The sequence below is a fragment of the Brienomyrus brachyistius genome, chromosome 7, assembly GCF_023856365.1.
Source record: "Brienomyrus brachyistius isolate T26 chromosome 7, BBRACH_0.4, whole genome shotgun sequence".
NCBI lineage: Eukaryota > Metazoa > Chordata > Actinopteri > Osteoglossiformes > Mormyridae > Brienomyrus > Brienomyrus brachyistius.
The window spans coordinates 30,546,481-30,569,895 of record NC_064539.1 but is presented as its reverse complement, the minus strand read 5'-3'; the positions used below and the strand labels follow the sequence as shown (position 1 = coordinate 30,569,895).

Below are 23,415 nucleotides of genomic sequence, written 5' to 3'. Positions count from 1 at the left end.
ATGAATGCATTATGAAGGTGAACTTTCTAAAGGTACTTTTCTAAACATTCTAAAGGTATTATGAAGGTGCGGTTAATATAAAACATTACCAACTTATCATATGTACTTGTTCCATAATCAAGACAAACAACATGAGGTTGAAAGGTGAAACCAGCCTGAAGCACAAACCAGAGTGCGACAGGTCTGAAGCACAGGGCAGAGTGCGACAGGCCTGAAGCACAGGGCAGAGTGCGACAGGTCTGAAGCACAAACCAGAGAGCGACAGGTCTGAAGCACAGGGCAGAGTGCGACAGGCCTGAAGCACAGGGCAGAGTGCGACAGGTCTGAAGCACAGGGCAGAGTGCGACAGGTCTGAAGCATAGACCAGAGTGCGACAGGCCTGAAGCACAGGGCAGAGGGCGACAGGTCTGAAGCACAGGGCAGAGTGCGACAGGTCTGAAGCACAAACCAGAGAGCGACAGGTCTGAAGCACAGGGCAGAGTGCGACAGGCCTGAAGCACAGGGCAGAGTGCGACAGGCCTGAAGCACAGGGCAGAGTGCGACAGGTCTGAAGCAGAGGGCAGAGTGCGACAGGTCTGAAGCATAGACCAGAGTGCGACAGGCCTGAAGCACAGGGCAGAGTGCGACAGGTCTGAAGCACAGGGCAGAGTGCGACAGGTCTGAAGCATAGACCAGAGTGCGACAGGCCTGAAGCACAGGGCAGAGGGCGACAGGTCTGAAGCACAGGGCAGAGTGCGACAGGTCTGAAGTACAGATCTGAGAATAAGCACAGTCCAGGGTAGAACAGACTTGAAGCAGAGAGCATGGCTGAGACCTACGGAACCCCTCTGGCATCTGACATTAAGTGGTGGCCACGTCTTTCTTAAAGCGTGGGAACGAGATAAATTTCCGTACATGCAGTTCCATAAAAACCACAGCCGTGGTGTTTCCATTGTGAAGAAGCTGAAAGGAGCAGTTTCTTTGTGCTGACTCATTGTCTCCCCCTGCAGGTGATGGAGGGTATGCCACTGCACCTGGAATGCTCTGGGAACCTGATGCCCATGAGGAAGGCAACTCAGCAGCCCCGAAGCTTCTGCTTCCAAGCCTTCAAAGACAACCGGCTTCCTGTTTCTGTTAAGGTGTGTGTTTTCTTACTGTCAGTCTGTCCATTTCTATCTACCTCAATACCCGTCTGTCGCACCTCTGAATACCTAAGAACATGTCTATTGCACAGTCGGACTCTGCCTCAGTAGAGGTCTGACATACTGTCCAACTCTCTGCCTCAGCACCCATCTGTGTCACTCTCTGACTCTGACTGCCTCAGTACCTGCCTGTCACACTGTATGCCTCTGACTTCCTCAGTACCTGCCTGTCACACTGTATGCCTCTGACTGCCTCAGTACCTGCCTGTCACACTGTATACCTCTGACTGCCTCAGTACTTGTCTGTCACACTGTATACCTCTGACTGCCTCAGTACCTGTCTGTCAACCTGTATACCTCTGACTGCCTCAGTACCTGTCTGTCACACTGTATGCCTCTGACTGCCTCAGTACCTGCCTGTCACACTGTATACCTCTGACTGCCTCAGTACCTGCCTGTCACATTATATACCTCTGACTGCCTCAGTACCTGTCTGTCACACTGTATACCTCTGACTGCCTCAGTACCTGTCTGTCACATTGTATACCTCTGACTGCCTCAGTACCTGTCCGTCACATTGTATACCTCTGACTGCTTCAGTACCTGTCTGTCAACCTGTATACCTCTGACTGCCTCAGTACCTGTCTGTCACACTGTATGCCTCTGACTGCCTCAGTACCTGCCTGTCACACTGTATACCTCTGACTGCCTCAGTACCTGCCTGTCACATTATATACCTCTGACTGCCTCAGTACCTGTCTGTCACACTGTATACCTCTGACTGCCTCAGTACCTGTCCGTCACATTGTATACCTCTGACTGCCTCAGTACCTGCCTGTCACACTGTCCACCTCTGACTGCTTCAGTACCTGTGTGTCACACTGTATACCTCTGACTGCCTCAGTACCTGCCTGTCACACTGTATACCTCTGACTGCCTCAGTACCTGTCTGTCACACTGTATACCTCTGACTGCCTCAATACCTGTCTGTCACATTGTATACCTCTGACTGCCTCAGTACCTGTCTGTCACATTTTATACCTCTGACTGCCTCAGTACCTGCCTGTCACACTGTCCACTTCTGACTGCTTCAGTACCTGTGTGTCACACTCTCCACCTTTGACTGTTGCAGTACTCGTCTGTCGCACTGCACACCTCTGCCTGCCTCGGTAAATGCCCATCACCCTGCCTGAATCTGCCTCAGCACCTGTCTGTTACACTGTCTGGCTGACTGCCTCAGTATCCGACTGTCACAGTATCTACCTCTGAATACCTCAGTAACCATCTGTCACTCTGTCGGACTCTGCCTCAGCACCTGTCTGCCATAGACTGTAGCCGTCTATGTCACTCCCTGACTCTGATTTCCTCAGTATCTGTCTTTCACAATGTCCACCTCTAACTGCCTCGGTAAACGTCTGTCACACTGACTCTGATTGCCTCTGTACTTGGCTAACACACTGTCTGACTCTGACAGCCTTAGTACCTGTCTGTCACACTGACTCTGATTACCTCTGTACCTGTCTGTCACACTGGCTATATCTCTTTGCTGCAGTACCCCTCTGTCACACTGTCTGGCTTTGCCTCAGCACCCGTTTGTGTCACTCTCTGACTTTGTCTGCCTCAGTACCCATCTGTCACACTAACTCTGCCTCAATACCTGTCTGTCATATTGTGCTCCAACTGCCTCAGTACTCATCATCCAAACTGTCTACTTCTATTTACCTCACTACCTGTCTTTCACGCTTACTGTCATTTTTCTTTTGGTCTGTCTGTTTCAGCATCTGGTTCACTCCCTGTCCTGTTTGGTTCTATGTGCCTTTATCACTCTAACTCTCTGCCTGACAATCTCTGTCTCTGGTGCTCTGTGTGCCTGTTATGCCTGTCTTCCCCTTGTTTTTTGTGACTGCATCGTCACAGTCCACCCTCCCAGGACCACATTTACGTCATGTTTCCACTTTAACTGTTTTTTTTTGGTCTGCATGTTAAACTTTCCCAGGGTCTGCCTGCTCGTGTGTATGTCCGTCTCACTGTCTCTCTCTCTCTCTCTCACCGTCTGATCTCACAGACGACCAGGTAAATGTGCAGGTAAATCTCTTGGCCTCGCTTTCGCCTGCCTTTCGCCTGCCTTCATCCCTCCTTTCCCTGTGGTTCTGCTGTTGCATTAATTTTGCAAGTCTAACGTCCGCCCTTCTGATTCCTCTACTCTGTCTTTTTCTCTCCTCCATCTCCCCTCCATTCTTCTCTGTGATCCGCATCCCTCCCTCCCCCTCCTCCTCTCTTCTGTCCTCCTCTTGGTTCTTCCACTGTCTCAGGTGAGAGACCACACTAAAGAGCCTTCTGGATTCCTGACATTTCTGCGCAAGTCCACCAAGTATGAGGACAACCAGCACGTCCTGTGCAACCTCAATATCACCATGCCACCCTGCGTCAAGGTAGCCACTGAAGATCACAGCAGACTTGCCAACCATAATGCGCTTTGTGATCGCATTTTCTGTGGCGACCTTCCTGTGCAGTGTGGATGAGGCAGGCTGTCTGATGTTTATGTCCTATCAGTTTGTGTGAGGTTAAATTACCTGTCTGTCCTCTTACTGTGGCAGGTTGCAGGTGGAGAGGAACGTAGACGGACCCTAACTCCACTGGCTTTGAGGGAGCGATATAGTGCCCTGAATGAGTCGGCCCTGGGTAAGACACCCCCTGTCGGCGGCTCTGCTCGGCTGTACCCCTTGCCTGTGCGTGTGCTCATGCATGAGGCCTGGCCATGCGCACGCATGAGGCAGGAGGTGCTCAGGGCGCCCCCTGCAGGCCGCAGTGAAATGCACCGTGTGCATGAAGCCCTCAGGTCTGCTGCTACTGCAGGACACGGGGGCAGGGATGCTAGACCACGCGATGGCAGTGGAAATGCTGAGGGCAGAGCAAGCTGGCGGAGCTGGTCCGCGGTCGCAGGCTATGTGCTGCTCACTGAGCTCTGCTGTTGGTACCAACGGGGCACTGAGTCCCTGGGGTTTTAATTCAGCAGCACATCACTTACATGGAGGAGGATGCTGGACGGGCCAATTAACATGAAGGCAACCCGGGATCAGGACCAAAACCCGAGGACTGGCCCAGGCCAGACGGCACAGGCTGAGCACAACAAACATACAAACGCTGAATTACATTTTTACAGTTTTGATGATTGTGTATCAACATTATTCACAGCATTTTCACATTTTAAATAATAATCCCTGCATGTTCTGCTGATTTTCCTGCAGATATTATGAGTTACTAACCAATTGCAAGAATAGGCAGCATCTGAACTATTCATAGTACATGTCTGAACCCTGTGGTGGGCCAATCAGGGTGTCCCCTGCCTTTTTCCTGCCATGGGCCATTGGGGCATCTGCCACCTTATTAACCTGCCATGGACCATTGGGGCATCTGCCACCTTATTAACCTGCTATGGGCCATTCAATGTGTCCCCCGTCTTATTTCTTGCCGTGGATCATTGGTTGTGTCCCCCATCTTGCTCCCAGCTGGGGCACCTCCCACCTTGCTTAACTGTGATGGATTCTGGGTGCCCCCACCCTGTTCCCTGCAATGAACCATTCGGGGCGTCCCCCACCTTGTTCCCTCTGATGGACCATTCGGGGCGTCCCCCACCTTGTTCCCTCTGATGGACCATTCGGGGCGTCCCCCACCTTGTTCCCTCTGATGGACCATTCGGGGCGTCCCCCACCTTGTTCCCTCTGATGGACCATTCGGGGCGTCCCCCACCTTGTTCCCTCTGATGGACCATTCGGGGCATCCCCCACCTTGTTCCCTCTGATGGACCATTCGGGGCGTCCCCCATCTTGTTCCCTCTGATGGACCATTCGGGGCGTCCCCCACCTTGTTCCCTCTGATGGACCATTCGGGGCGTCCCCCATCTTGTTCCCTCTGATGGACCATTCGGGGCGTCCCCCACCTTGTTCCCTCTGATGGACCATTCGGGGCGTCCCCCACCTTGTTCCCTCTGATGGACCATTCGGGGCGTCCCCCACCTTGTTCCTTCTGATGGACTATTTAGGGCGTCCCCCTCTCTTGTTCCCTGTGATGGGCCGTTTGAGGCATCCTCTAATTTGTGGTCCACGATGAGCCATTCAGAGGGTCCCCCACCTTGTTCCCTGTGATGGGCCGATCGGGATGTCCCCCACCTTGTTCCCTGTGATGGGCCGACCGGGATGTCCCCCGCCTTGTTCCCTGTGATGGGCCGACCGGGATGTCCCCCACCTTGTTCCCTGTGATGGGCCGACCGGGATGTCCCCCGCCTTGTTCCCTGTGATGGGCCGACCGGGATGTCCCCCACCTTGTTCCCTGTGATGGGCCAACCGGGATGTCCCCTGCCTTGTTCCTTGTGATAGGCCAATCGGGATGTCCCCTGCCTTGTTCCCTGTAATGGGCTGTTTCCGGAGTCCCCAGTCTTGTGCCCTGCGACGGGCTGTTCAGGGTGTACCCCGCCTTGTGCCTTAGAGGCTGCCACCTTGACCTTGTACTTGATAAAGAGTTTGGCAGTGGATATATGATTATATAGTTTTAGGTTTACATTACACCATATTATTTCCCAAATAACAGTCCTAATACACAAAATATGCCAGGGACAGAGCTGGCATAAGGTGTCAGTACAGGCAAAACACCAATATCCTTTCATGTAGGCTGACAGTGTGCTTGTATTGCAGCCTCAATGAAGGCTATGGAGAGGGCAGAGCTAAAGATGACCCTAATTTCTGAGCAGCTGGGACTGAGCTGGGCAGGTCAGTGAGGCTGTGGGTGTGTTTGTGTGTATGTTTGATGAGTGTGTATGAGTGTATTTCTGAAATTTACTGGGGGGAACTGTCCTAGGTTCTGCTAAACGTTTACTTCTGAATGTATGTCACAATACACTGTATGTTGGATCATTAACAGTTCACAATCTTACTAGCAAGTGGATATGTGTTTATGAATGTGATTATGCATGTCTCTCATGTGTTTCATTCCAAACAATTGTCTGCACAGAACTGGCACGGGAGCTGCAGTTCAGTGTGGACGATATCAATCGGATCCGGGTGGAGAACCCTAATTCATTACTGGACCAAAGCTCTACCTTACTCAACCTGTGGGCTGCTCGTGAAGGGAAGAGGGCCAAGAGTGAGTGCCCCCCCCAATGTGCCTGCCCAGCGACCGCCTCTAACTGTGAAGTAGCCCGTCACGCGTCCCCACACATACATACATGCAGGCTGATGTGTGTATTGTGTGCCCGTCTTCCCCCAGTGGAGAGCCTGTATGTGTCTCTGAGGCGAATCGACAGGGCTGACATTGTCAACTCGCTGGAGGATCAGCTTCTGCAGGCTGGGGGGCTTCTGGAGGAGGGGGCATGTCGGAATACTGACCGTGACTCCCTCCTGTCCCCCCGAGTGACTAATGGTAAGGAAAGATACCCCAGCTCTCCTCTATGATCAACGGTAAGGAATGACCCCCTCCCCTGCTGTATCCAGTGTGAAAAAACAGTGAGGAATCACCCCCCCACTACACACACTGTATGCAATGTTACAAAAAAGTAAGGAATGACCCTCCCCCCCGGCCCACTGTAGTCAATGTGAAAAAATAGTGAGGAATGACACCCCCTACACTGTATCCATTGTGATAAAACAGTAAAGAACGACCCCCCCCCCCGACACACTGTATCCAGGGTGATAAAACAGTGAAGAATGTCCCCCTCCCACACACACTGTATCCAATGTGATAAAACGGTGAGGAATTCCCCCCCAAGCAATGTATTCATTGTGATGAAACAGCAAGGGATGAACCCCCCCACACTGTATCTTGTGTGTTATCACAGCAAGGAATGCCGCCCACCCCCCTCATTGGGTACAGTGTGATAAAACGGTGATGAATGACAAAACAATATGACAAAACAATGAGGAACAACCCCGTCCCCCCTACTTTACCCAGTGTGAAAAACTAAGGAATGACCCCCTCCACGGAGTCCAGTGTATCAAACCCCCTCCCTCCTGCACTCTGTCATGTCCAATATGACAAAAAGTAAGGAATGAGCCCACACTGGATCCAGTGTGATAAATAAGGAATGAGCTCACACTGGATCCAGTGTGATAAATAAGGAATGCTTTGCTTTGTGGTCTCACACTCATGGGTCTGTGATCAGGTGGTTTTCAATGAAAGTGCAGGCAGGGGTACAGCGGAGGCGTGATGGAAATGAGAAGCTTGTCAGGCCACTGACAAACAATGGGGTGTGGTCAGTCTGAAGCCATTGATGTGGTTTGGAAGGAGTGTGGTCTGATTCATTGAAAGATAAGGATTTGGAGAGAGCTCCATTCCCTTATTCGTGGACATGCTCACCCATGGCCTCACCCACCATCAGCGGTTATGACAACCACAGCAGGTCTGTACTCGGAATGGGAGCTTGTCAGTACAAACATTTGTCTGCACTTTCAGCTACTACTGTCTCCTATTTATGCCTAGAAGAGGTAGTGCTGTGTCAGTCATTTCCGGATATGGGCGGGATGTGCCTGTATGTGTATGTGCCAGTCTGTGTTGAGGAACAGACCGCTTCCTGCGGTCCTGTCATGCTGCAGTACTCGTTCCTGTGCCCGTCTTCCTTCCCCTCTCTGTTTCTCTGGATATGCCATCAGCCGCCCAGCCGCCTAACCTTCCTGTCCACAACTGTCCTCACTGACCTCTGACCTCCGGCCTCATGCCGACCTCATGCTGTTTCCCCGGCTGGTGGTGCCAGTCTGGGACTTTCTGTCCTTCTTGTGACGATCTGTGACTCTTCCTCTGCCCTCTGGGCTCTTTGCATGCCGCATGCCGCCGCACTTCGGGCGCCTTCATTCCCCCAGTACATGCATGCGCATGACTTGTTCTGCTTGACTGGCTTCTCCAAGGTGTGCTGACTCATGCATTGTGCTCTCGATGTTCTTCGGTTTTCACAGTGCCGTTTCCCAGCCCTTCTTTATAACAATCTGTCTGCTCTTACCTCACTGCCCCGTGTGTTACTACATCAGAAGAGAACAGGCTGGCCCAACATCTGGGCCCCCTTCTGTGTTTCTATCCTTTTTGGTATGTGTCTCTTCCCCTGGTGACCTCTCTGTCCTTTTCGGTGCGTGTGTCTCTTCCCCTGGTGACCTCTGTCCTTTTCGGTGTGTGTGTCTCTTCCCCTGGTGACCTCTCTGTCCTTTTCTGTGTGTGTGTGTCTCTTCCCCTGGTGACCTCTCTGTCCTTTTCTGTGTGTATGTGTCTCTTCCCCTGGTGACCTCTCTGTCCTTTTCGGTGTGTGTGTCTCTTCCCCCGGTGACCTCTCTGTCCTTTTCAGTGTGTGTGTGTGTGTTTCTTTCCCCGGTGACCTCTCTGTCCTTTTTGTTGTGTGTGTGTCTCTTCCCCCGGTGACCTCTCTGTCCTTTTTGGTGTGTGTGTGTCTCTTCCCCCGGTGACCTCTCTGTCCTTTTCGGTGTGTGTGTGTCTCTTCCCCCGGTGACCTCTCTGTCCTTTTCGGTGTGTGTGTGTCTCTTTCCCCGGTGACCTCTCTGTCCTTTTTGGTGTGTGTGTGTCTCTTCCCCCGGTGACCTCTCTGTCCTTTTTGGTGTGTGTGTGTCTCTTCCCCCGGTGACCTCTCTGTCCTTTTTGGTGTGTGTGTGTCTCTTCCCCCGGTGACCTCTCTGTCCTTTTCAGTGTGTGTGTGTGTCTCTTCCCCCGGTGACCTCACTCCCATGTGTCAGCTCACACCTGACTATTTTCTGTTGCATTTGTACATTGGGTGTTTGCCTGAATGTTTTTATGTGAGTATTGTCTATGTGCGTTTCCATTAATGTGCAATATTTACATGTGACTACAAGTATAAAAGGTAGCTTGTACATGTCTCAGTGTTGGTGTCTGAATGTTTCTGTGCTCTTTGTGTGCAGCCCTTTCTTATTACTAACTTCTCCATCTCTTAATCCATCCCTCACTCCTCCCTCTGTCACCTCATTCCTGTTACATTACTCACTCCTCCCTCTGTTACCTCATTCCTGTTACATCCCTCACTCCTCCCTCTGTTAGCTCATTCCTGTTACGTTACTCACTCCTCCCTCTGTTACCTCATTCCTGTTACATCCCTCACTCCTCCCTCTGTTAGCTCATTCCTGTTACATTACTCACTCCTCCCTCTGTTACCTCATTCCTGTTACATTACTCACTCCTCCCTCTGTTAGCTCATTCCTGTTACGTTACTCACTCCTCCCTCTGTTAGCTCATTCCTGTTACGTTACTCACTCCTCCCTCTGTTAGCTCATTCCTGTTACGTTACTCACTCCTCCCTCTGTTACCTCATTCCTGTTACATCCCTCACTCCTCCCTCTGTTAGCTCATTCCTGTTACGTTACTCACTCCTCCCTCTGTTACCTCATTCCTGTTACCTCCCTCACTCCTCCCTTTGTTACCTCATTCCTGTTACATCCCTCACTCCTCCCTCTGTTAGCTCATTCCTGTTACGTTACTCACTCCTCCCTCTGTTACCTCATTCCTGTTACGTTACTCACTCCTCCCTATGTTACCTCATTCCTATTACATTACTCACTCCTCCCTCTGTTAGCTCATTCCTGTTACATTACTCACTCCTCCCTCTGTTACCTCATTCCTGTTACATTACTCACTCCTCCCTCTGTTAGCTCATTCCTGTTACGTTACTCACTCCTCCCTCTGTTAGCTCATTCCTGTTACATTACTCACTCCTCCCTCTGTTACCTCATTCCTGTTACGTTACTCACTCCTCCCTCTGTTAGCTCATTCCTGTTACGTTACTCACTCCTCCCTCTGTTAGCTCATTCCTGTTACGTTACTCACTCCTCCCTCTGTTAGCTCATTCCTGTTACGTTACTCACTCCTCCCTCTGTTACCTCATTCCTGTTACATCCCTCACTCCTCCCTCTGTTAGCTCATTCCTGTTACGTTACTCACTCCTCCCTCTGTTACCTCATTCCTGTTACATCCCTCACTCCTCCCTCTGTTACCTCATTCCTGTTACATCCCTCACTCCTCCCTCTGTTACCTCATTCCTGTTACGTTACTCACTCCTCCCTCTGTTAGCTCATTCCTGTTACGTTACTCACTCCTCCCTCTGTTACCTCATTCCTGTTACATCCCTCACTCCTCCCTCTGTTACCTCATTCCTGTTACATCCCTCACTCCTCCCTCTGTTAGCTCATTCCTGTTACGTTACTCACTCCTCCCTCTGTTACCTCATTCCTGTTACGTTACTCACTCCTCCCTCTGTTACCTCATTCCTATTACATTACTCACTCCTCCCTCTGTTAGCTCATTCCTGTTACATTACTCACTCCTCCCTCTGTTACCTCATTCCTGTTACATTACTCACTCCTCCCTCTGTTACCTCATTCCTGTTACATTACTCACTCCTCCCTCTGTTAGCTCATTCCTGTTACGTTACTCACTCCTCCCTCTGTTAGCTCATTCCTGTTACATTACTCACTCCTCCCTCTGTTACCTCATTCCTGTTACGTTACTCACTCCTCCCTCTGTTAGCTCATTCCTGTTACGTTACTCACTCCTCCCTCTGTTACCTCATTCCTGTTACATCCCTCACTCCTCCCTCTGTTACCTCATTCCTGTTACATCCCTCACTCCTCCCTCTGTTACCTCATTCCTGTTACATCCCTCACTCCTCCCTCTGTTAGCTCATTCCTGTTACGTTACTCACTCCTCCCTCTGTTACCTCATTCCTGTTACATCCCTCACTCCTCCCTCTGTTACCTCATTCCTGTTACATCCCTCACTCCTCCCTCTGTTACCTCATTCCTGTTACGTTACTCACTCCTCCCTCTGTTAGCTCATTCCTGTTACGTTACTCACTCCTCCCTCTGTTACCTCATTCCTGTTACATCCCTCACTCCTCCCTCTGTTACCTCATTCCTGTTACATCCCTCACTCCTCCCTCTGTTAGCTCATTCCTGTTACGTTACTCACTCCTCCCTCTGTTACCTCATTCCTGTTACGTTACTCACTCCTCCCTCTGTTACCTCATTCCTATTACATTACTCACTCCTCCCTCTGTTAGCTCATTCCTGTTACATTACTCACTCCTCCCTCTGTTACCTCATTCCTGTTACATTACTCACTCCTCCCTCTGTTAGCTCATTCCTGTTACGTTACTCACTCCTCCCTCTGTTAGCTCATTCCTGTTACATTACTCACTCCTCCCTCTGTTAGCTCATTCCTGTTACATTACTCACTCCTCCCTCTGTTACCTCATTCCTGTTACATTACTCACTCCTCCCTCTGTTAGCTCATTCCTGTTACATCACTCACTCCTCCCTCTGTTACCTCATTCCTGTTACATCCCTCACTCCTCCCTCTGTTAGCTCATTCCTGTTACGTTACTCACTCCTCCCTCTGTTAGCTCATTCCTGTTACGTTACTCACTCCTCCCTCTGTTAGCTCATTCCTGTTACATCTCTCACTCCTCCCTTTGTTACCTCATTCCTGTTACATTACTCACTCCTCCCTCTGTTAGCTCATTCCTGTTACATTACTCACTCCTCCCCCTGTTAGCTCATTCCTGTTACATAACTGATGCCTCCCTCTCTTAGTCATCCCTCTCTCATTTCTGATTCCTCTCTCTCATAGTCTATCACTTACATCAGTGGTTCCTCCCCTTCTTCACTTACCCCCTTACATTGTTGGTTCATCCCTCTCTTAGGCTTGGCCATTCTTCTCATCAGCCCATCCTTCCTCTCTTAGCCCATCTTTGTCTCTGGCAGTGCTGATTGCCTGCCAGCCATTTCTCCCTCTGATATTGCAGACCTCTTTCTTTGTCCCAAGTTGGTTCTGTCAGTTGCTATTCCTTCTCTCAGTACTGGCTCCCTTTCTGTTTTTAATTGGTGAACCTCTTGGTATTAATAGTGCAAGCAATACCATGAGTTGTTACAGTTGTTACCAATTTTCAAAACAGGTATTAGTGTTCCTTGCCTGTAACAGAGATATTTGTCAGGTGTTAGTCATTTGTGAAACAATGCTCTGATTTGGGTATCACTTGGCTGTGAAGCAGGGCTATGTGTCAGGTTTCAGTTACCTGTGAAGCAGCATTGTGCATCAGATATGTTAATTGTGAAGCAGCACTGTGTGTCAGGTATCTGTTACCTGTGAAGCAGCACTGTGTATCAAGTATCAGTTACTTGTGAAGCAGAACTGTAAGTCAGGTATTAGTTACCTGTGAAGCAGAACTGTGTGTCAGGTATCATTTGGTTGTGAAGCAGCACTGTGTGTCAGGTATCTGTTACCTGTGAAGCAGCACTGTGTATCAAGTATCAGTTACTTGTGAAGCAGACCTGTAAGTCAGGTATTAGTTACCTGTTAAGCAGAACTGTGTGTCAGGTATCATTTGGCTGTGAAGCAGTGCTGTGTGTCAGGTATCAGCTACCTGTGTATGAAGTATCAGATCCTGTGAAGCGGAACTGTGTTTGAGGTATCAGTTACCTGTGAAGCGGAACTGTGTTTGAGGTATCAGTTACCTGTGAAGCAGAACTGTCTGTCAGGTATCAGTTACCTGTGTTTGAGGTATCAGTTACCTGTGAAGCAGAACTGTCTGACAGGTATCAGTTACCTGTGTTTGAGGTATCAGTTACCTGTGAAGCAGAACTGTCTGTCAGGTATCAGCTACCTGTGTATGAGGTATCAGTTACCCATGAAGAAGGTATCAGCTACCTATGTCAGTTATCTGTATATGAGGTATCAGTTACCTTTGTCAGGTATCAGTTACCTGTGAAGCAGAACTAGGTAGCAGTTACCCATGAAGCAGGTATCAGTTACCTCTGACAGGTGTTAATGACCTATGTACGAGGTATCAGTTACCCATGAACCAGTTATCCGTTACCCATGTATCAGGTACTAAGCTATGAGGCTCCGTCTCTCCCGATGAATGCCCTACTGCTTCTTACGCTGCTTCTATGGCTGACACTGAATGTTTGGCTTGCAAATCCCACCCCGAAGCTCACCCTGTACCCCCTCGAAAGCACGAAGCCCCCACCTGTTAGAGACAGAGGAATCTACTAGATTCAGTGGGTCATGCCTTGGCCCCACCCCCGGTGCACCCCCAGTGGGGGTGTGAGGTGTCAGAGTACCTGTATGTGTCTCACTGTTTCCAGGTTATGGGCTGGTCCAGGAGGAGCTCCTGTCTCCGGCCTCCATGCAGTACAGCTTGCCCTCCCCCTTGGGCGTCGAGCCCGACTGGCAGGAAGTCTCAAGCTTAGAGCGCGCCCCCATGGCCACCACGGAGGAGGACACACTGGCTGAGCTGTCAGACGCGCAGGCATGGCCCTCAGGCATAGGGGCTGGGGCAGGGCTTCCAGCCGTGGACGACTCCTCGCTGGAGTGCAGCAATGCGGACGAGTCAGAAGGCGTGCTCAGCCTGCCCTGCAGCAGCCTGGGCCGGCCAGGCAGCGGGGCCAGTGGCCTCAGCAGCTCACTCATGGAGCTCGAGGAGGAAGAGGAGGAGGAAGAGGCCGAACTGCGGGGAAAGATGCCAGAGGTCAACTTCAATGGGCTGGTTGGAGGTCAGAGGTCAGAGGTCAGGAGGGTGAAGGTGGGGACGGCAGCAAGCAGCAGCGTGTCAGGCGGAGGTGGAAGAGGAGAGCAGGGCACAGATGGAGAGCCAGGTTCAGAAGACGGGGTATGTCTCGTTTCAGGACAACAGCAGGGCTTCGCCCAGCTGGGGGAGGCATCCGGGCTGAGCTACGGAGCGCAGAGGGAAGGAGACAGGTGAGTAAACTCTGACCTGCTGGCATTCCTGCCTCTTCTCCATCTACTCTGTTTGTCATTCACTCTGAGCACCCCCTCCCTTCCACTCCTCTCAGGCTGGCCAGCCCTGCCTTTCAGCCATACGTGCCGGAGTACTCTGTCCTGGATTCTGCTCAGGACTGGAAAGGGACAGAGTCTGCGACAGCACCGGCGTGTGATCAGGGCCAGTCTCGTGTTTTTCAGGAGGCCCTTCGGACCCCCGTGCTGGACACGGGGCACTCGGAGGTGCTGCGGAGGCATGCCCTGGGGGGAGAGAAGCACAAGAAAGGCCAGGTAAGCGGAACCTGTCCAAAACACACCACATATGTGACAGCATAGGCTACCTTGTTCTGCACTGCTTAGCTCTTTAATGGTACGTGACACTGGTGTGGAATACTTGTGTGTGACGCTAGTGCATAACGCTGGTGCGTGACACTGATGCATAACACTAGTTGTGTAATGTTGGTGCATAATGCTGGTGTGTAGGAAACTGCATAACTCCGTCTGTTGCAGGGCAGTGAGGCGGATGCCCATGGAAATGATGAACGCAATAATGAGCAAGATATCATTCCCAAGAAGGTCAGTGCCAAGAAATACTGTACACATGAACACATGTACACGCGGCATGCGGGTGTGAGGCAAGGGCAGTCCCACGCAGATCACCATAGCTGGACAGGGCTGCCTCGTGTGTTGCAGGGCACCCGTCGGCCGACACGGAAGGGCAGAGCTGCTTCTGAAGAGCCAGGACATGCTGACACCCGAGGGATGGAGGGGGCTGTAGAGCAACAGGGACGCATGGGCAGCAAGGTGGGACGCAGGGGGCCATTCTGCTCTCTCAACATCTCCACTGTGTGCATGTGGGACAGGAACCCCTGCTATACAGGAATGCGAAGCTATAGATGAATAAAGCATTGAAAAGGAATGGGACACTATTGAAAAAAGTAACCCTATATAGCAAACCTTTTTGGTTGTGGGCCACATACAGTCACGGAGCAAACAATATTCAGTTTTCAACTTCTTCAAGTGCAAGAAAGACTGTGTTTTTAGAATAGAAAATCCCTGAATCATTGAAAATCCATTTTCTATCAAAATAACTAAACGAACAGTTTAAGCGTTGACATTATAATAATTTATTGATCTGCTTACATATTACAGATGGTATTTTTGTATTTTGTTTGACTTTAAATTGATACAATATGACTCATGCTGATATTAGAAAAGATCAAGAAAGGGTTATGGCAACATTCTCCACAATTCTCAGTGAATACAGTTCATGGTCCAAGTGTCCACTTCAGTACGAAAAAGTATTTACTTCCCCACCGTGTCTGAAATTGTCAGCACTCTTTTCTGTCATATCAAACGTGGTAAATGTGCTGTCGTTGTATGTACACAGCACTTCTTAGTTTCAACACTAGATGTCACTGCCACTCTGAACAGTTGTAACAGTCGTTCAAAAATAGCAGCGTCATCTAGTGTTGAAACTAAGAAGTGCAATACGCATACAGTGCAATTTATTATTAAAAGCTATGTACTAACGGGCCATATTATTTAATTCACACAGGCCACTACAGAGTAATGAGACACTATAGATTTATGGGACCTTGAATAGGAATGGGACACTGTAAAGGAATGGGACACTGTAGAGCACTGGGACACTGTAAAGGAATGGGACACTGTAGAGGACTGGGACACTGTAGAGGAATGAGACACTGTAAAGGAATGGGACACTGTAGAGGACTGGGACACTGTATATGAATGGGACATTGTAGAGGAATGGGACACTGTAAAGGAATGGGACACTGTAGAGGACTGGGACATTGTAGAGGAATGGGACACTGTAAAGGAATGGGACACTGTAGAGCACTGGGACACTGTAAAGGAATGGGACACTGTAGAGGACTGGGACACTGTAGAGGAATGGGACACTGTAAAGGAATGGGACACTGTAGAGGAATGGGACACTGTAAAGGAATGGGACACTGTAGAGGAATGGGACACTGTAGAGGACTGGGACACTGTAAAGGAATGGGACACTGTAGAGGACTGGGACATTGTAGAGGAATGGGACACTGTAAAGGAATGGGACACTGTAGAGGACTGGGACACTGTAAAGGAATGGGACATTGTAGAGGAATGGGACACTGTAGAGGAATGGGACACTGTAGAGGACTGGGACATTGTAGAGGAATGGGACACTGTAAAGGAATGGGACACTGTAGAGGACTGGGACATTGTAGAGGAATGGGACACTGTAAAGGAATGGGACACTGTAGAGGACTGGGACACTGTAAAGGAATGGGACATTGTAGAGGAATGGGACACTGTAAAGGAATGGGACACTGTAGAGGACTGGGACATTGTAGAGGAATGGGACACTGTAAAGGAATGGGACACTGTAGAGCACTGGGACACTGTAAAGGAATGGGACACTGTAGAGGAATGGGACACTGTAGAGGACTGGGACACTGTAAAGGAATGGGACATTGTAGAGGAATGGGACACTGTAAAGGAATGGGACACTGTAGAGGAATGGGACACTGTAGAGGACTGGGACACTGTAGAGGACTGGGACATTGTAGAGGAATGGGACACTGTAAAGGAATGGGACACTGTAGAGGACTGGGACACTGTAAAGGAATGGGACATTGTAGAGGAATGGGACACTGTAAAGGAATGGGACATTGTAGAGGAATGGGACACTGTAGAGGACTGGGACACTGTAGAGGAATGGGACACTGTAGAGGACTGGGACACTGTAAAGGAATGGGACACTGTAGAGGAATGGGACACTGCAGAGCAGGGTTCCTAAATAGATGGCCTGTGGGAATCAAATGTTTGCCGCACAAGATCAGTCTGACTCCATAACCCACCAGGGCCAGTGGCCCTCTGCTGTAGAGGAATGGAACAGCAAGCTAAGGCATTGTTGTTTCACTGCTCCTGGTATTTCTGTGCTTCTCCTCTCTGTGACAGCCGGAGGACGACGTGAAGAAGCGCAGCAGTCAAAGGAAGGTGAAAAAATGAAGCGGGCTGTTCCACCCGCACAGGTATGGAGCCAGACAGGCAGACGATGCCCCCTGCTGGCCATAACACATATTCATGTAGACAGTAGAGACTAGTAAACTTTGCAACTACATACACATTTTCAGTACCATCATTAATTTGCTTAAGTGTGTTCAGTGTATTATAGCATCCAGATAAATCATGCGGATCATGTAGAAATGATAACATGCATGCTGACACACTGAAACACTCCCCCAGCATTTCAGAATAATGTAGATGGTGCTTCATCAATGCATTGTGAATATGACAGTAACTTAATTACAGAGTAACTGTAATTGTTTGGATACAGTCCATCAGAGTATTAAAGAATAATGAGATTATTAAGCAAAAAAGTTCTGTTTATGGCAGGTAAACATGTAGGCCTAAATTAACTATTTTCCAACATGTACTGCAGATCTACAGCAGCAACGCATGCCCTATTATTGACATTTTTTAATTTTTGCATTACATATTAATGTAAATCTTTTCTCAAATGTTTAGGACCAGATGTCTGATGCCAAACTTCAACACAGACCACTGTGAACGTTGGACGAGGCAGAAAGGACATCAAGGGAAAAGGAATGAGGATGGACTGGTGGAAAAACAACTTCAAAACAGAACCGGAAACACAGAGGAAGCCATGATACGAGACTCGAACTCGCACATGGTTGTCTGCTTGTAGTTTTGTTACCATTTTTAATGAGAAATGGCTAAAGCTTAGAGGCATGATTTTTATATATAACAAAAAAAAACTGAAAAACATACTGAAACCAAGAAAAAGTGCTTCCTGTTACACATATAAGCATGACTGCGTCCGTGCATGAACTCTCCTTGGGCGGGGGTGTGAAGCCACGGTTTACAAGGCAGCCAGTCTCTCGTGTGTCACGTTCCCTGGTGCTGGCGAGTTTAATATTGGCACCCCCGCCGCGGTGGCCCCCCAGCCCAAGTTGCTCTTACTTGTGGTATATGCACAGTGGTGATTCCCCGTCAAGCTGTGTGCATGTGTGTCTGTGTGTGCTTTTGCAAAGTCCCCTTTGGCATGCGCTGAGGTGTGTGTGTATGTGTGTGTGTGTGTGTGTGTGTGTGTGGCCTGGGAGAGGCAGCAGACCATGCTGATGGTGCAGCTTCTCCTGCTCCACCAGCTGCACCATCTTCCTCTCGCAGTTGCATCCTCTCCATCGGTACCCAGGAGTGTCAGTAACAGCCTTGCTGGCATGGAGCGGCGGAGCCCCACTGACAAGTGTTAAGGTGTAGCATTCAGCGTCTGCTTGAACAAAAGCTCTACCCTGGCGTGCTCTCTGGGTATCGCCGTGTCAGACGGTTCTTTCCTTGACATCATCTTCTTTTCACTCAGGAGCACAGAAAATGCAGAGTTTGTCACTGTGATCATCAGTGTGAAACTGACCCCAGGACTGTGAAGTCTGACACCTTCCTGCTTCACCAGCTTCATTCCCACCACCTTCTACACAGACACACACACACACACAGACACAAATTCACAGACACACACAGTCCTGTGGGTTGTGGGAAACCCATGTTAGCAATAATACTGGAAGAACTGAATTGTAATGTGGATTGATTTGTGTGTTTGCGTGTATATGTCTGTGACTGTGTGTGTGCGAGTCTGTGTCTGAGTATGCGTGGCTATGTATGTGCTATGTGTGTCTGTGTTTTGAATGTGTTTGTGTTGAGGGTGTGTATGTGTTAAGTGTTTCTGTAAGTATTGAGTATGTGTGTATATATGTTGAGTGTCTGGGTGTATGTGTAAAATGTTTCTGTATGTGTTGAGTGTGTGTGTGTTTCTGTGTACATGTTGAGTGTGTGTGTGTTTCTGTGTACATGTTGAGTGTGTGTGTGCTTCTGTGTACATGTTGAGTGTGTGTGTGTTTCTGTGTACATGTTGAGTGTGTGTGTGTTTCTGTGTACATGTTGAGTGTGTGTGTGTTTCTGTGTACATGTTGAGTGTGTGTGTGCTTCCACATACTCCTTGAGCTTCCAGGCCTGGCAGAGTATAGTCAGGCTTTCCTTCTGCAGGAGTTTTTATACGAGCTCAGACACAGATGCACGCTCTGCACAGACACCCTCATTCACGCTTTTCCATGGAGGGACAGTGGCTCCTTCATCTATACACTTACAGCTGCACAGATGCCCCCCCCCCCCCAACACTGGTGTGACGCTTTCCCAACATTGCTGTCTTGCCAGAGTCACAGCCGTGCTATGGATAAACTGCGTGGGTACAGATATGAATCGTCTTCCCATGAAAAAAAGGGTGGAGGACAAAGTTTCTAGAATGCATTCCCCTTAAGTCTCTGTTTCCTGCTTATGTGTTTTCCTGAGTATTTATGTGTAAAGCTAACTGAGGCTCAAAGCCTACAGCTTGTCCGAGTTAAACTACTCACTGTTTCAGTCCAGTGTTTTATATCCTGCTAGAACCATGTAGCATTACAAAGCAATGTTAATTAATCTACGGATCTGTTGTTGTTGGTCACTAGCCTGTAAGATATGTGTTTCCAAACCCCATTTGAGATTGAGGGATGTCCAGCCATGAGTAGCAGTGGACTGCTTGATAGGGCCTTTTCTGATTGGTTCCCCTTGAATGAATCACTGTGCTCTCATTGGCTCAAATTGGTCACCTGGGCACCAGCGTGCTCCAGCCGACCTGGATCTTATTGGTTGTAAAGAAGCAGCACCTGCCTGTCCATAGAGTGTGTTTGTAAGCTGGTCTTTGATGGCAGCAGGAACGCACAATCCTGTTACAGTTTAGCGTGTTGTGAGTTAGCTGAAGGTTGCGACCATGATGAGGCCAGTGAGTCTCGTTTAGACTTGCTGACCCCTGCAAGTGTGCAGAAAGTAAGTTGGCATCTGAACACAACTGCGTTACACACTGTCATGTCAGCATAGTTCGCTGACCATGTTATACACTGCACATCAGCACAGCATACTGACTGCATTACTCACTGCATGTCAGCACAGCACACTGACTGCATTACACAAAGAACATCAGCACAGCTCACTGACCATGTTACACAGTCCATGTCAGCACTGCGCACTGACAAAGCTACACTGCTTGTTAGCACAGCACACTGACCACGTCACACTGCATGTTAGCACAGTGCACTGACCGTGCTACACACTATGCATCAGCACTGCACACCGACGGTGTCACACACTGCATGTTAGCTCAGCACACTGACCGCGATATTGCATGTTGGCACAGCACAATGACCGTGTTACACACTGCATGCCAGCACAGCACACTGACCGCTTTACACACTGCATGCCAGCACAACGCATTGACTGGGTTACACGCTACATGTCAGCACAGTACACTGATCACGTTACACACTGTGCATTAGTACAGCACACTGACTACTTTTTACATGGAATCCATTCATGGAGGCAACTGATGTGATCTTACACACGACACACAGACATTACACACAAACAGATCACAAAATGGATCACATCCACAAAACAGACCCCCCCCCCCCCGCTTGGTGACAGGTGGCGTGTGGACACTGGATGGGATTCCTCAGGGGTGACTGACCAACATCCAAGTGTCAAGCTGACCTGACTGAACACCTGCAGAGAGCAGGAGACTGAGGCGGCATGGATGGGGTTAGGTTAGGTTAGGTTAGGTTAGGTGCTGTGTGCTGGTGGGGGCTTAAGGTGAGCCCTACACTGTGACAGCCAAAGTGGAGACCATCTGAAGGTAACAGGAAAGGAGCATTTTGCGTTGTTCCATGGTTAGTCTGTTTAAAGTGTCATAAGAAGAAGGACACTGAAATAATATTAATCAAGTTCATGCAAGCATTAACTGTAAAGCTGACCTTTACTCCTTTAGAATGGATTAATGACACTAATGCAATATCATTTTATTCTGTACTAAGGAATGCAACTGCACACATGCACAGAAAAAAATGTTTTTTTTTTTTTTAAATATAAATATATGTATAAATATATGAGAAAGTATATTTACTTAGAATGCTGTGCACTCTCAGTTATGTTATGGATGTACTTTTAGAATTTAAGCTAAACTTTAAGGAGATGCCACCGGTAGGGATCATACAAGCTTGGTAGGTTGTATTTTTCTTTAATCAACACTGTTCATTTCTTTTTTTATCGTTATTGGACAAAACATGTATCTATATGTATATGTATATGTATACACAAGCCTTTTAATCCGACTTACATGAAGACTGGAATAGAGCATTTATCCTGTACACTGGCTCTGCCCATTTACAGCAGTAAATAAAGCTACCCTTATATCAAACCTTGCCTGGCTCTTCTGTCTGTCATTGTGTACATTTCTGCTATTGGCCTTTTCTGTAAGTACAGTATATATCTGTGCACTTGCATGTTTCTGTAACTAGCGAAGCATTATCGATATATCAATATTAAGATGTGACGATCTGGGCCAATATTTAAATATTCAAAGTTAGCAGTACCAAAACTAAAGGCACAACGACAGTAAAAAAAATAATGGAGATGATTACATTGGCTGAGCACCATTGTTTGTAGTGGGGGATAAGGGATTTCCTTGGCTTATTCACCACTTAGAAAGGCTGCTGCTTCTAGTCGAAGATATAATGGGTAATAAACGTGAGTGAGTGAGCAACAGGATGGGTGGCAGCTGCGCTTAGAAGATGTCGGCTTTATATGGACCACAACATGTTTGTAATTCATTACAAAATTTAACCCATAGTTCAAACTTAATTTTTCTAAAGAATAAAAAACGATGCAATGTCAGGACAGCAAGTAAGATGAAAGAGGTGTCTGGCTGGGGTTCCGCGGCTGGGGTTCCGCGGCTGGGGTTCCGCGGCTGGGGTTCCGCGGCTGGGGTTCCGCGGCTGGGGTTCCGTGGCTGGGGGCCGGAGGCTGTGCTGTATGCCTGCGGCACACACAGTCCCTTTGGGGATCCTGAAGTCACTCTGTTTACATACAGTTAGCGAACGATAGGAAATCAGCTACCAAAATGTGTGACTTTAATGCAAAATACCTGTCCTGAATTTCTATAGTTTTTCGTTACCATTTATACAAGTATTCAGAACACTGTACAGACCAATAATCACTATGGTAGAGAATTATTTGAGGGTTGCTGGCTATATGTTGCAACAGCCTGCATTAAGGGTGGACGCTATGGCCACAATTTTATCACAGGATACTATTCGGTTATAATCACAAGCCACGATATACAGTAGATCATGATTTTTTTTGGAATGTATGAAGCAATGTTAATTAACCATTTCGATAAATTAGTTGCCATTTGCCAAATGATATCTTTGCATAGTTTTCAAATTACAGTTGATTGCTCAAGGTTGCATTTTACAAATGCAAACCATTTCCAAACAATAAGAGCAGGTCTGTTTTGGGATCCCGGTCTTCCTCATCAGCTGTGCAGGATACGCTGATTATGTGGCAGTAAAGCCAACCCACCTACGGAGTGTGTGACACAAGTACAATATTTTTAGCAGTCTGGCGGTATATAATATTTTTCTGTTCACCAAATTACCAAACTACTCTAAAAAGTGGTGGGGTCAACTCACAACTCCATAGGCCCACCAATACAAATGCCAGATGTGCAGTCCAGCCCCGTGATGAATGCATCGCTGTTGACCTCAGCTGCCCTCTGCTCTATCCCAGGAGCTGGCAGCATGCATTACTGCACGAATCCTGCACCAACACCAGGGTCACTGTAATGGCTTATAACAATAGGCAATGCAAGATAGCTGAAGCACAATGATGCGTCTGCACGGTGCCTGCAGCTCGGTCCCCAGGCAGTGATGCTTACTTGCAGTGACGCATCCCACTGCACTGTTATGTACCGAGGCTGGGCGGAGAAAACAGAGTTTGCGTATTGTGGCAAATAAAAGAGGGTTTATTAAAGGTATGAACAAAACTAGATCACAGGAGATCAAAAGGGAGAGGAAACACAACAAAACCTTGATAACAGATCTAAGATTCACAGGACAGGGAAACACTTACATACAGGGACCATAGTGGAGGTAACGAGAGGCAGGTACAGTACAGTGATGAGGTAAATACTGCAGATGGCTGAATCAGGCCGAAGCAGCCTCCCAGCTGTGTCACCCCCGCATTCACTGAAATGCATGTCCAGCCCCTCCTGACAGAAGGGTGGGAGAGGTAACAAACATGAATGTAGTAAAATTGTAGTTTAAATGGAGCTCCTGTACCACTTTTTGTCTCAAAGAATGTAATTCCACACCCTGTGCACTCTGTCCAACTAACAAGATTCAGTCACATCCTGTAAATTTCCTGTTTCCTTGGCAACGACAAGCCGGGCCGCACCCTGGACGGGAGAGGAAGAGAATATCTTTCCTGTCCAACGGGGCCACTATTCTCCGTCTGCGCTGCCTGAGGAGAGAAAAGGAGAGGAACGCAGTGCTCAGAGAAGTGGGTAAAGAAAAGGGACTGTAAATGGGAACAGCACAGGAGAAACTGTAAGTGTATCCACTGTATA

General features: G+C 48.6%; 1 protein-coding gene across 5 annotated transcripts in view; it reads left to right on the top strand.

Annotated features, from left to right (window-relative positions):
* The window catches only part of LOC125746173 (ankyrin-1-like), a 73,650-nt gene extending 52,443 nt beyond the window's left edge, over positions 1-21,207 (top strand). For 4 of the 5 annotated variants that reach the window (XM_049019865.1, XM_049019861.1, XM_049019862.1 and 1 more), the window contains 12 exons: positions 990-1,118; positions 3,434-3,553; positions 3,719-3,803; positions 5,813-5,887; positions 6,129-6,260; positions 6,384-6,536; positions 13,265-13,877; positions 13,973-14,189; positions 14,409-14,474; positions 14,592-14,702; positions 16,866-16,939; positions 17,436-21,207. In XM_049019865.1, the coding sequence (XP_048875822.1) occupies positions 990-1,118; positions 3,434-3,553; positions 3,719-3,803; positions 5,813-5,887; positions 6,129-6,260; positions 6,384-6,536; positions 13,265-13,877; positions 13,973-14,189; positions 14,409-14,474; positions 14,592-14,702; positions 16,866-16,916 (1,752 nt within the window). In that variant the 3' untranslated portion in view covers positions 16,917-16,939; positions 17,436-21,207. The remainder of the gene's footprint in view (positions 1-989; positions 1,119-3,433; positions 3,554-3,718; positions 3,804-5,812; positions 5,888-6,128; positions 6,261-6,383; positions 6,537-13,264; positions 13,878-13,972; positions 14,190-14,408; positions 14,475-14,591; positions 14,703-16,865; positions 16,940-17,435) is intronic. The other variant, XM_049019867.1, reaches the window with a different exon arrangement.
* The last annotated feature ends 2,208 nt before the right edge of the window (positions 21,208-23,415 follow it).